Below are 12985 nucleotides of genomic sequence, written 5' to 3' on the forward strand. Positions count from 1 at the left end.
AGGAAAACTGACAAATTTACTACGTTGAGTCTTCCAACCCAGGAACATTTATTTAGATGATTTTTATTTCTTTCATTATATGGTGTAGCTCTAAGTCTACAAGTCCTGTGTTATGTGTTTTGTTAGATTTATGCCTAAGCAATTCATTTTTTGAGTGACTAAAAATGATATGGTATTTTAAATTTTAATGTCCACATATTTATTGCCAGTATATAGAAACAAGATAATTATTTAATGTTGTTTTTGTATCTTTTGATCTTGCTAAACTCACTTATTAGTTGTAGTGATTTCTTTTTGTTTTTTGTTTTTGTGTGTGGGTGTATGTGTGTGGATTCCTTAAAATTTTCTGCTGTAAACAATTATGTCATGGGAAAATAGGGTAAGTTTTATTTCTTACTTTTCATTCTGTATACTTATTCTTATTTTTTTTCCTTTCCCTATTGCACTGGCTAGCACTTCTGGTACTATGTTGAATAAGGTAGGTGACAGCCAACAATTTTTCCTTGTTCCCAATCTTAAGTGGAAAATATTTAGTCTTTTACTTAATTTTGCATTACATATAATGTTAACTATAGATATTTTGTGGATCTTCTTATTTGAACATAAGACATTACTTGCCTTTTTCAACCTCATTCCCTCACAAATCTACAGTGAAGTTTTCCAGTAGCTACATGATGTGAGATATTGCAACAGATGAAATATAGAAGAAAGAATGAAAAATGTAGCTACTTTCTATTAAGCCCAACATTAAAGAGATTTGCAAATGTGTTAAACAATGTCACTCTTTCACTAACTTAATTTGTTTGGGAAACTATATTAATTATTCACAAAAATGTGCTGTGTTATTGCTTAATGAATTAATAAGAAATGTTTTAAATTTTATCAATTTTAATTCCTGATATAGTAAATGTCTATAGATATAACCCACATAATCACTATAATCTTTGAGGTCCTCGATAAATTTTAAGATGGTTAATGGGTCTTGAGTCCAAAAAGTTTGCAAGTCATTTCTTTAAGCTATCAGAGTCTTTAATATTTACTAAAGTTGATATTTAATTTCTGATATTTGTGCTGCATGTAGGTGTGTTGCTGGAGATGTATAAATATGTTCTAGCGTATAGTTCTATAAATATTTGACTGAATACTATTTCAGGGTATTTTCTGCATGCTTCTTGTTAATCTTTTCTTGAAAGGTTGTGTTGCTGACTGTGAATCTTCTCCTCCAGGTAATAAAAGGGCAACACAACCAGAAAAAAAGATTTACTTTTGGAAACTTTATATAACTAAACATGCATTCAACAAATATTGAATGCCTGTTTTGTATACCGGATTTATAGCAGTAATGAAAACAGACAAATGCTTGCTTTCATGGAGCTTGTCTTCTAGTTGTGGGAAAATGAAAATAAATAAATAATAATATACCATGCGGTGAAGGGCAAGTAGACATAGAAATTCATAGCCAGGTCAGGCACACTGGCTCACACCCATCATCCCAGCACTTTCAGAGACTGAGGCAGGGGGATCACTTGAGGCCAGGTGTTTGAGGACAGTCTGGGAAACATAGTGATACCTCCCATTTCTTTTTTTTTAATTATTTAAAAACATATAAAAATAAAATTGACATTTCTTTTAAAAATAAATTTGTAGCCAGTTGAGTTCTCTCTTGCTCAGGGAGTTAGAAGTCCTGGCATGGGAAAGCTTTTTCTAGAATTAAAGGCAGGGATAAATCATGCTTCTACTTATAGACTACAAATATTAGGGAGAATGTGTCACCTATTGCTGGGTCAGAGTGCTTTCCTTCTCTATTTTTCCTCAATCCTTTTTTCTTTGCTTTGCCTTGTATGGAATTCTTACCAAGTTTGAACATTACTGTCAAGGTTTCTTCTAATAAGTGTATTGTTTAGTACACATGTAAGTGTACTAAAATGTGTATTATTGCACTAGAACATGTAACTGACCTCTACTCCTAAGGGAGTTAAAAAAGAAAAAAAGACATTCATTTGCATCAGGAAGTTATCCATCAACTTTTCCTTATCCTCTGACTATTTTAATGATGATACAGCAAACAGCCCCACATTTTTTTTAATAAGCAAAAATAGCAATCTTATGAAGAATGTGTTTCCTGCTGCTGTGAGAAACAGGGTCCTAGGTGGCATGCTAGCCTTAATTTGTTTCCATTTAGCCTTCTTCCAAGATAAGGAAAGATGCTGGAAATCATTCCTGCCACAGTCAATCACAGCCAATGTCATGGCACCTGAAACCCAGTAAGAATAGGCAATGTGACAAGCCAGATTGTGCGGAAGGTCCCCTGGTTTAATAAGCAACTGCCTTAAAATACCCCATTAAGTTATTGTTGTTGTTGTTGTTAATTTCATGCATTCATTAGTATAATCGTAGACTTTTAATTTCTGGAATAATCTCAGGAAAAATACATATTTTTCCTTCAGTGATAATCTAGTCTGGTGGATGATTCTCATGTTTATAACATTTCCCTACTCTGCAAATATTATCACTAAGCATTTGGATATGCTTAATTATGTGAGCGAGAACACTTAAAGTGATAATGATTTGGCATAATTTATCCAATAAGAAGAATGTTTTGTAAAACTACTCTCGACTGGTCATTTTCCTTACCTCCACAATTAAAGCAGTCCTCTTACCTTTTGGACATTTCTCTTTTCTTCAGAAACATAGTATTGAGAGTGACTTCTTGTCTAAGTAAATTTTTCTTTTTTTTTTTTTTAATTATACTTTAAGTTCTAGGGTACATGTGCATAATGTGCAGGTTTGTTACATATGTATACCTGTGCCATGTTGGTGTGCTGCACCCATCAACTCATCAGCACCCATCAACTCGTCATTTACATCAGGTATAACTCCCAATGCAATCCCTCCCCCCTTCCCCCTCCCCGAGATAGGTCCCGGCGTGTGATGTTCCCCTTCCCGAGTCCAAGTGATCTCATTGTTCAGTTCCCACCTATGAGTGAGAACATGCGGTGTTTGGTGTTCTGTTCTTGCGATAGTTTGCTGAGAATGATGGTTTCCAACTGCATCTAGACCTAATACCATAAAAACCCTAGAAGAAAACCTAGGTAATACCATTCAGGACACAGGCATGGGCAAGGACTTCATGTCTAAAACACCAAAAGCAACGGCAACAAAAGCCAAAATTGACAAATGGGATCTAATTAAACTAAAGAGCTTCTGCACAGCAAAAGAAACTACCATCAGAGTGAACAGGCAACCTACAGAATGGGAGAAAATTTTTGCAATCTACTCATCAGTAAATTTTTCATATATTCATTTTCCAATTATGTACAACTCAGATATTTGTCTGAATATACTTAGATGTGAATGCAATGCATTAAGTGATGGTGGCCCCATAGAAATACAGCTTATTAATTTTTTATGTTGATAAAGCTTCATTTCAGAGGCTACTATTTCTTTTATTATTATTATTATTATACTTTAAGTTCTGGAGTACATGTGCACAACGTACAGGTTTGTTACATATGTATACATGTGCCCTGTTGGTTTGCTGCACCCATTAACTCGTCATTTACATTAGTTATTTCTCCTAATGCTATCCTTCCCCCATCCCTCCACCCCCTAATAGGTCCCAGTGTGTGATGTTCCCCACCCTGTGTCCAAGTGTTCTCATTGCTCAATTCCCACCTATGAGTGAGAGCATGCGGTGTTCAGTTTTCTGTCCTTGCAATAGTTTACTCAGAATGATGGTTTCAGTGGCTACTATTTCAGAAATGATCTGATGGAATTCCCATATACCAGTAGTCAATTATTCATGTAATGTATTTATTGAGCCCTACTCTGTGCCAACCACAAAGCAAGATTCTGGATTTCTGTGCCTGGTGCTGATAAACCATGGCAGTCATGCTTTGTTTATATCATTATGCAATTAATTCTCTACAATCATCATTTTCAAATTATGCTCAAAGAATTTTTAAGATATATCCTACTGTGGCACCTGTGGTGTGAGGACAGAAATTCAAATAGCTTAAACTCTGAGCCCTGTCTTAGTTGCTGTTCTGACTTAAATATTGGACTTTTATGTAAGATTTCACTTAAAGAAAGAATTGTAAAGCTGACAGAAAAACCTCCTCTTCTGCCATAAACAAACTGGCAAGAAAAAAGATACTTTCCCCAAATCAACCTATATTTATTTAACATTAGTAAATGTGCTAAATGATAAATTTTGCTAACCCAGAGAATTTGTTTTAATAGAATTGACCTAAATTAGAGATTCTTAAACATTTTTATCGCAGCATCCTTTACAACTCTTAAAATTGTTAAGGACCCCAAAGGTGTCTTTTAAAAGGGAGAATTATTATATATCAATATTTATCTTATTAGATGTTATTTTAATTTCTGAAAAAACTTTAAAATATTTATTTAATAATTTATTTTTAAGACAATAAATGAATTTCATATTAATATACACAAGCCATTTCTATGAAAAATAAATATATTTTCAAAACAAAAATTTAGTGAATGGCATGATTTTCTATTTTTGCAAATCTCTTCAACATGTGACACAACAGAAGAGTGCTAAATTCCTAAATCTGTTGCAATATCATGTCATTCTGAGGTGTGAAACCAGCTGGATTTCCTGGGTGGAGTGGGGACTTGGAGAACTTTTCTGTCTAGCTAAAGGTTTGTAAACGCACCAATCAGCACTCTGTAAAAATGCACCAATCAGCACTCTGTAAAAATGGACCAATCGGCACTCTGTAAAATGGACCAATCAGCACTCTGTAAAATGGAACAATCAGCAGGATGTGGGCGGGGCCAAATAAGGGAAGAAAAGCTGGCCACCCAAGCCAGCAGCAGCAACCTGCTTGAGTCCCCTTCCACGCTGTGGAAGCTTTGTTCTTTTGCTCTTCGCAATAAATCTTGCTGCTGCTCATTCTTTGGGTCTGCACTACCATTTAAGAGCTGTAACACTCACTGCAAATATCTGCAGCTTCACTCCTGAAGTTAGCGAGACCATGAACCCACCAGGAGGAACAAACAACTCCGGACGTGCCACCTTTAAGAGCTGTAACACTCACTGTGAAGGTCTGCGGCTTCACTCCTGAAGTCAAGCAAGACCATAAACTCACTGGAAGGAAGAAACTCCAGACACATCTGAACATCTGAAGGAACAAACTGTGGACACACCATCTTTAAGAACTGTAACACTCACTGTGAGAGTCCGCGGCTTCATTCTTGAAGTTAGCGAGACCAAGAACCCACTGGAAGGAACCAATTCCGGACACATTTTGGTGACTCGGATGGGACTATCGCCAAGTGGTGAGTACCATCAGACCCCTTTTGCTTGCCATTCTGTCCTATTTTTCCTTAGAATTTGGAGGCTAAATACCAGGTACCTGTTGGCTAGTTAAAAGCAACTAGCGCAGTTGCCGGACTAAAGACATGGGTGTCAGGCTTTCTGGGAAAGGGCTCTCTAACAACTCCCGACTTTGCAGAGTTGGGAGCGTTGGTTTGCCTGGAACCAGCTTCTGCTTTTCCTGTACTTCCGGGCTGAGCTGAGGGTTAACAGAAAGGAAAGCCATTCAGCTCTGGGGTCCCGAAAACAAGTTGGTTGACCCTGCAGCCATGAGCAGAATTCTCAAAATCATGTCACCCAAGTGAGACTTACCCATCTATCCTATCTATCCTGACCCTTGCCTCCTGGGTCCTAATGCTTGTCAGACAAACTTTCTCTCACCTCTCTTCTCTGAGGCTAGTCCTTCTTCTAAAAATCACTCCCCGTCTCTGGTGCTTTTCTAGTTTCTCCTATGAGAATGATTTCTAGTATAAACATCAGAGCTCTGTTACTTTCTTTAAGCACCTGGACTCACCAATCATAAATACATAATTTTTGCTCAAAGACCCATCAGCGCTGGGGGTACTATCTGGAATTTTAGCATCCCTCCTCAGACTAGCAGGCCTAACAAAAGCTATTCCTGAAGTTATGATATGGGGAGCCTCAGAAAGGATATCCTTCCTATTCAAGTGAGGACAAAAGGTGCTACTCTTCCAACCCTGGAGATACCTTCTCTCCCTCAGGGTATGGTCCTCCTCTTCATTTTGGGGGCATAACATCTTTATAAGGCAGGGGTAAAGTCCCAATACTAACAGGATAATGCTTAAGACTCTTAACAGGTTTTCGAGAATGCATCGGTAAGGGCCACTAAATCCGATTTTTCTTGGTGCTCTTTATAGTCTAGGAGGACAGGCAAGGGTGCAGGTTTTCTACAATGTGTCAGTAAGGGCCACTAAATCTGACCTTCCTCAGTCCTCCTTGTGGTCTAGAAGGAAAACTAGTGTTCCTGCTGCTGTGTCAGTGAGCGCAACTATCCGATCAGCAGGGTCCAGGGACCATTGTGGGTTCTTCGGCATGGGGAGAAACAAACAAACCAAAACCATGGGAAGTTTTTGTCTTTCAGATGGAAAACACTCAGGCATCACCCTTGAAATGCATCCTAAGCCATTAGGACCAATTTGACCTGCAAAACCCTGAAAAAGAGGCAGCTCATTTTTTTCTGCACTATGACTTGGCCCCAATATTCTCTCTCCGATGGGGAAAAATGGCCACCTGAGGAAAGTGTAAATTACAATACTATCCTGCAGCTTGATCTTTTCCATAAGAGGGAAGGCAAATGGAGTGAAATACTTTATGTCCAAGCTTTCTTTTCATTGAAGGGGAATCCACAACTATGCAAAGCTTGCAATTTACATCCCATAGGAGGACCTCTCAGCTTACCCCCATATCCTAGCTCCCCTTCCTATTAATGATAAGGCTTCTCTAATCTCCCCTGCCCAGAAGGAAATGAGCAAAGAAATCTCCAAAGGACCACAAAAACCCCTGGACTATCAGTTATGTCCCCTTCAAGCTGCAGGGGGAGGGGAATTTGGCCCAACCCAGGTACATGCTCCCTTCTCCATCTCTGATTTAAAGCAGATCAAGGCAGACCTGGGGAAGCTTTCAGATGATCCTGATAGGTATATAGATGTCCTACATGGTCTAGGGCAAACCTTCGATCTCACTTGGAGAGATGTCATGCTATTGTTAGATCAAACCCTGGCCTTTAATGGAAAGAATGTGGCTTTAGCTGCAGCCTGAGAGTTTGGAGCTACCTGGTATCTTAGCCAAGTAAATGATAGAATGACAGCTGAAGAAAGGGACAAATTCCCTACTGGTCAGCAAGCCATCCCCAGTATGGATCCCCACTGGGACCTTGACTCAGATCATGGGGACTGGAATTGTAAACATCTGTTGACCTGTGTTCTAGAAGGACTAAGGAGAATTAGGAAAAAGCCCATGAATTATTCAATGATGTCCACCATAACTCAGGGAAAGGAAGAAAATCCTTCTGCCTTCCTCAAGCAGTTACAAGAGGCCTTAAGAAAATATACTCCCCTGTCACCCAACTCAATTGATCCTAAAAGATAAGTTTATTACCCAATCAGCTGTAGATATTAGGAGAAAGTTCCAAAAGCGAGCTCTGGGCCCTAAACAAAATCTGGAGGCATTATTAAACCTGGCAACCTCAGTGTTCTATAATAGGGACCAAGAGGAACAGGCCCAAAAGGAAATGCAAGATCAGAGAAAGGCCGCAGCCTTAGTCATGGTGCTAAGACAAACAAATTTTGGTGGTTCAGAGAGGACAGAAAATGGAGCAGGCCAATCACCCTGTAGGGCTTGTTATCCGTGTGGTTTACAAAGATACTTTAAAAAAGATTGTCCAATGAGAAACAAGCCACCCCCTCATCCATATCCACTATGCCAAGGCAATTACTGGAAGGCACATTGCCCCAGAGTGCAATGGTTCTCTGGGCCAGAAGCCCCCAACCAGATGATCCAACAATAGGACTGAGGGTGCCTGGGGCAAGTGCCAGCTCATGTCATCACCCTCATTGAGCCCCGGTACATTTAACCATTGAGGGCCAGGAAACTGACTTCCTCTTGGACACTGGCACGGCCTTCCCAGTGTTAATCTCCTGTCCCAGACAGCTGTCCTCAAAGTCCGTTACCATCCAAGGAATCCTGGGACAACTTTTAACCAGGTATTTCTCCCACTTCCTCAGTTGTAACTGAGAGACTTTGCTCTTTTCACATGCCTTTCTCCTTAGGCCTGAAAGTCCCACACCCTTATTAGGGAGGGGCATATTAGGAAAAGCTGTAGCTATTATCCGCATTAATATGGGGAACAAGTTACCCATTTGTTGTTCCCTACTTGAGGAGGGAATCAACCCTGAAGTCTGGGCATTGGAAGGACAATTTGGAAGGGCAAAAAGTGCCCACTGTGTCCAAATCAGGCTAAAACACCCCACCACTTTTCCTTATCAAAGGCAATACCCCTTAAGCCCTGAAGCTCATAAAGGATTACAGAATATTGTTAAACAAAAATACATTTAAAAGCTCAAGGCTTAGAAAGGAAATGCAGCAGTCCCTGCAACACCCCAATTCCAGGGTACAAAAACCAAATAGTCAGTGGAGACTAGTGCAAGATCTTAGACTCATCAATGAGGCAGTAATTCCTTTATATCCAGTTGTACCCAACCCCTATACCCTGCTCTCTCAAATACCAGAGGAAGCAGAATGGTTCACTGTTCTGGACCTTAAGGATGCCTTCTTCTGTATTCCCCTGTGCTCTGACTCCCAGTTTCTATTTGCCTTTGCGGATCCCACAGACCACATGTCCCAACTTACATGGATGATCTTGCCCCAAGGGTTTTAGTGATAGCCCTCATCTGTTTGGTCAGGTACTGGCCCAAGATATAGGCCACTTCTCAAGTCCAGGAACTCTGGTCCTTCAGTATGTGGATGATTTATTTTTGGCTACCAGTTCAGAAGCCTCATGCCAGCAGGGTACTCTAGATCTCTTGAACTTTCTAGCTAATCAAGGGTACAAGGCATCTAAGGTAAAGGCTCAGCTTTGCCTACAGCAGGTCAAATATCAGTCTAATCTTAGCCAGAGGGGCCCTCAGCTAAGAAATAAATACAGCCTATACTGGCTTATCCTTGCCCTAAGACATTAAAACAGTTGTGGGGGTTCCTTGGAATCACTGGCTTTTGCCGACTATGGATCCCTGGATATAGTGAGATAGCCAGGCCCCTCTATACTCTAATCAAGGAGACCCAGAGGGCAAATATTCATCTAGTAGAATGGGAAACCAGGGGTAAAAATAGCCTTCAAAACCTTAAAGCAGGCCCTAGTACAAGCTCCAGGTTTAAGCCTTCCCATAGGACAAAACTTCTCTTTATATGTCAGAGAGAGAGCAGGGATAGTTCTTGGAGTCCTTACTCAGACTTGCAGGACAACCCCACAACCAATGGCATACCAGAGTAAGGAAATTGATGTAGTAGCAAAAGACTGGCCTCACTGTTTATGGGTAGTTGCAATGGCGGCCGTCTTAGTGTCAGAGGCTATAAAAATAATACAAGGAAAGGACCTGTAAATGGCATACTAGGTGCCAAAGGAAGTTTATGGCTATCAGACAACTGCCTACTTAGCTACCAGGTGCTACTCCTTGAAGGACTGGTGCTTCAAATATGCATGCATGTGACCCTTAACCCTGCCACTTTTCTCCCAGAGGATGGGGAACCAATCGAGCATAACTGCCAACAAATTATAGTCCCGACTTATGCCACCCGAGATGACCTCTTAGAAGTCCCCTTGGCTAATCCTGACCTTAACCTATATACCGATGGAAGTTCATTTGTGGAAAATGGGATATGAAGGGCAGGTTATGCCATAGTTAGTGATGTAACCTATTTGAAAGTAAGCCTCTTCCCCCAGGGACCAGTGCCCAGTTAGCAGAACTAGTGGCATTTACCTGTGCCTTAGAACTGAGAAAGGGAAGAAGAATAAAAGTGTATACAGAGAGCAGGTATGCTTATCTAATCCTACATGCCCATGCTGCAATATGGAAAAAAGGGGAGTTTCTACCTTCTGGGGAACCCCCATTAAATATCACAAGGAAATCATGGAGTTACTGCACACAGTGCAAAAACCCAAGGAGGTGGCAGTCTTACACTGCTGAAGCCATCAAAAAGGGGAAGGAGAGGGGAGAACAGCAACATAAGCAGCTGGCAGAGGCAGGGAAAGACCAGCAGAAAGGAGAGAGAGGAAGAGACAGACAAAGAAGGAGTCAGAAAGAGAGACAAAGAAGTCAAAGAGAAAGAAAAAGAGATGGAATTAGTAAAGAAAAAGCAGTGTACCCTATTCCTTTAAAAACCAATTCAAAACCTATAATTGATCATTGAAGGTCTTGTCTGCGACCCTATAACACTCCAATACCACCTTGTTGTCAGTGCAAGCCAGGGCATAGCCTGAAAGCACTGAGGCTGCTGACAACCCATAGCCTTCCTACCAAAAGTCCTTAACCCAGCAGGTTTCCCAACAGGGGATCTAAATCTTAATTAATTACCATACAAAGTTCCAACCAGATCTAGGAGGAACTCCCTTCAGGGCAGGACAGATAGATGGTTCCTCCTAGGTGATTAAGGGAAAAAGACACAATGGGTATTCAGTAAGTGATAAGGAAACTGTTGTAGAAGCAGAGTTAGGAAAATTGCCTAATAATTGGTCTGCTCAAATGTGCGAGCTGTTTGCACTCAGCCAAACCTTAAAAGTACTTACAGAATCAGGAAGGAGCCATCTATACCAATTCTAAGTTAATATGGACTGAAGGAGGTCTTATTAATAGCAAACAATAATTGAAATCCCAACTTACAGGGTTTTTAACAAAAGTACAGTTTTCCAAAAGTTAACAGTGTAACATGTATTATCCTACTACCACACACTCTCAAAGATTTTCTCAGCCAGTTTGCAAGAAATATTGAAATCTATCCTTACTCTACAATCCCAAATAGACTCTTTGGCAGCAGTGTCTCTCCAAAATTGCAGAGGCCTAGACCTCCTCACTGCTCAGAAAGGAGGACTCTGTTCCTTCTTGGGGGAAGAGTGCTGTTTTTACACTAACCAGTCAGGGGTAGTATGAGATGCCACCTAGCATTTACAGGAAAAGGCTTCTGAAATCAGACAATGCCTTTCAAACTTTTATACCAACCTCTGGAGTTGGGCGACATGGCTTCTCCCCTTTCTAGGTCCTGTGACAGCCATCTTGCTATTGCTCGCCTTTGGGCCCTGTAGTTTTAACCTCCTTGTCAAATTTGTTTCCTCTAGGATTGAGGCCATCAGGCTACAGATGGTCTTACAAACGGAACTCCAAATGAGCTTAACTCACAACTTCTACCAAGGACCCCTGGACCTATGGGCTGACCCTTTTACTGGCCTAAAGGATTCCCCTCTGGAGGACATGAAAACTGCAGGGCCCCTTCTTCACCCCTATCTAGCAGGAAGTAGCAAGAGTGGTCATTGCCCAATTTCCAACAGCAGTTGGGGCGTCCTGTTTGGAGAGGGGATTGAGAGGTGAAGCCATGTGGACTTCCTGGGTCAAGTGGGGACTTGGAGAACTTTTCTGTCTAACTTAAGGTTTGTAAATGCAGCAATCAGCACTCTGTAAAAATGTACCAATCAGCACTCTGTGTCTAGTTAAAGGTTTGTAAACACACCAATCAGCACTCTAAAAATGCACCAATCAGCGCTCTGTAAAAACGCACCAATCAGCACTCTGTAAAAATGTACCAATCAGTGCTCTGTGTCTAGCTAAAGGTTTGTAAACACACCAATTAGCACTCTGTAAAAATGCACCAATCGGCACTCTGTGTCTAGCTAAAGTTTTGTAAATGCACCAATCAGCACTCTGTAAAAATGGACCAATCAGCACTCTGTAAAATTGACCAATCAGTGTTCTGTAAAATGGACCTATCAGCAGGACGTGGACAGGGCCAAATAAGGGAATAAAAACTGGCCACCGGAGTCAGCAGTGGCAACCTGTTCGGGTCCCCTTCCACGCTGTGGAAGCTTTGTTCTTTCTCTCTTCACAATAAATATTGCTGTTGCTCACTCTTTGGGTCTGCCTTACCTTTAAGAGCTGTAACAGTCACTGCAAATATCTGTGGCTTCACTCCTGAAGTCAGTGAGACCACAAACATACTGGGAGGAACAAACAACTCTGGACGTGCCACCTTTAAGAGCTGTAACACTCACTGCAAAGGTCTGCGGCTTCACTCCTGAAGTCAAGCGAGACCATGAACCCACTGGAAGGAAGAAACTCTGGACATATCTGAACATCTGAAGTAACAAACTCTGGACACACCATCTTTAGGAACTGTAACACTCACCACGAGGGTCCACGGCTTCATTCTTGAAGTCAGCGAGACCAAGAACCCACTGGAAGGAACTAATTCCAGACACAATGTAGCCTCTGGGAAACCACCACATGCTCATGAGAGAATAAGAGGAAAATGGCCAATAATATTTCACTATAATTTTGAGAAAAGTTTTGATCCTGTGGACCCACTGAAAATGTCTCAAGGACTCCTCAGACTGCCTAGCCACACTTTGAAAACTACTAACCTAAGAGTTATTTTAGAAAATCATTGATACACTCAAAGTCATAGAAAACAGCGCATAAAATAATATCAAGGACAAATAGTTGCCATAAATGTAAAACGGCACTAGGTATGTAAGCTCCAAAACTAAGCTTATCCTGTTTGCAGACAACATAATTTTCCACATAGGAAATCTCAAGGAATTTACCAAGAAAAACTTCCTAGAACTATAAAGGTAATTGGTCAAGGTTGTAGAGTACAAGAGCAATACAAACTATCAATCTGATCTCTATATGCCATCAACAAACACATGGAAATCAAAATTAAAAACACAGTGTCATTTATATTAACTTCAAAGAAAAGTAAATACTTAGGTAGAAACCAACAAAATATATACAGGATCTTCATGCTGAATACAAAATGCTGTTGAAAAAAAATCAAAGACCTACATAGAGAGATATCATGTACATGGATTGGAAGCCACAACATAGAAAAGGTGTTCATTCTCCTGAAATTGAG

General features: G+C 40.6%; 1 protein-coding gene across 1 annotated transcript; it reads left to right on the forward strand.

Moving 5' to 3' along the window:
- Positions 1-7168: 7168 nt before the first annotated feature.
- Positions 7169-11895, forward strand: LOC139361272 (uncharacterized). The gene is made up of 4 exons (XM_071089851.1): positions 7169-7220; positions 7474-7698; positions 7926-8070; positions 11196-11895. The coding sequence occupies exons 1-4, from the start codon at positions 7169-7171 to the stop codon at positions 11443-11445; spliced, it is 672 nt and encodes a 223-aa protein (XP_070945952.1). The 3' UTR covers positions 11446-11895.
- The last annotated feature ends 1090 nt before the right edge of the window (positions 11896-12985 follow it).

The sequence above is a fragment of the Macaca nemestrina genome, chromosome 2, assembly GCF_043159975.1.
Source record: "Macaca nemestrina isolate mMacNem1 chromosome 2, mMacNem.hap1, whole genome shotgun sequence".
Classification (NCBI taxonomy): Eukaryota; Metazoa; Chordata; class Mammalia; order Primates; family Cercopithecidae; genus Macaca; species Macaca nemestrina.

Excerpts from the sequence above, each read along its gene's own strand:
- LOC139361272 (XM_071089851.1), top strand. The coding sequence starts at position 7,169 with ATGACAGCTGAAGAAAGGGACAAATTCCCTACTGGTCAGCAAGCCATC. Across the intron at positions 7,699-7,925 it reads TGGAGCAGGCCAATCACCCT|CCCCGGTACATTTAACCATT; the intron begins GTAGGGCTTGTT and ends ACCCTCATTGAG. Across the intron at positions 8,071-11,195 it reads CTGGGACAACTTTTAACCAG|GATTGAGGCCATCAGGCTAC; the intron begins GTATTTCTCCCA and ends TGTTTCCTCTAG.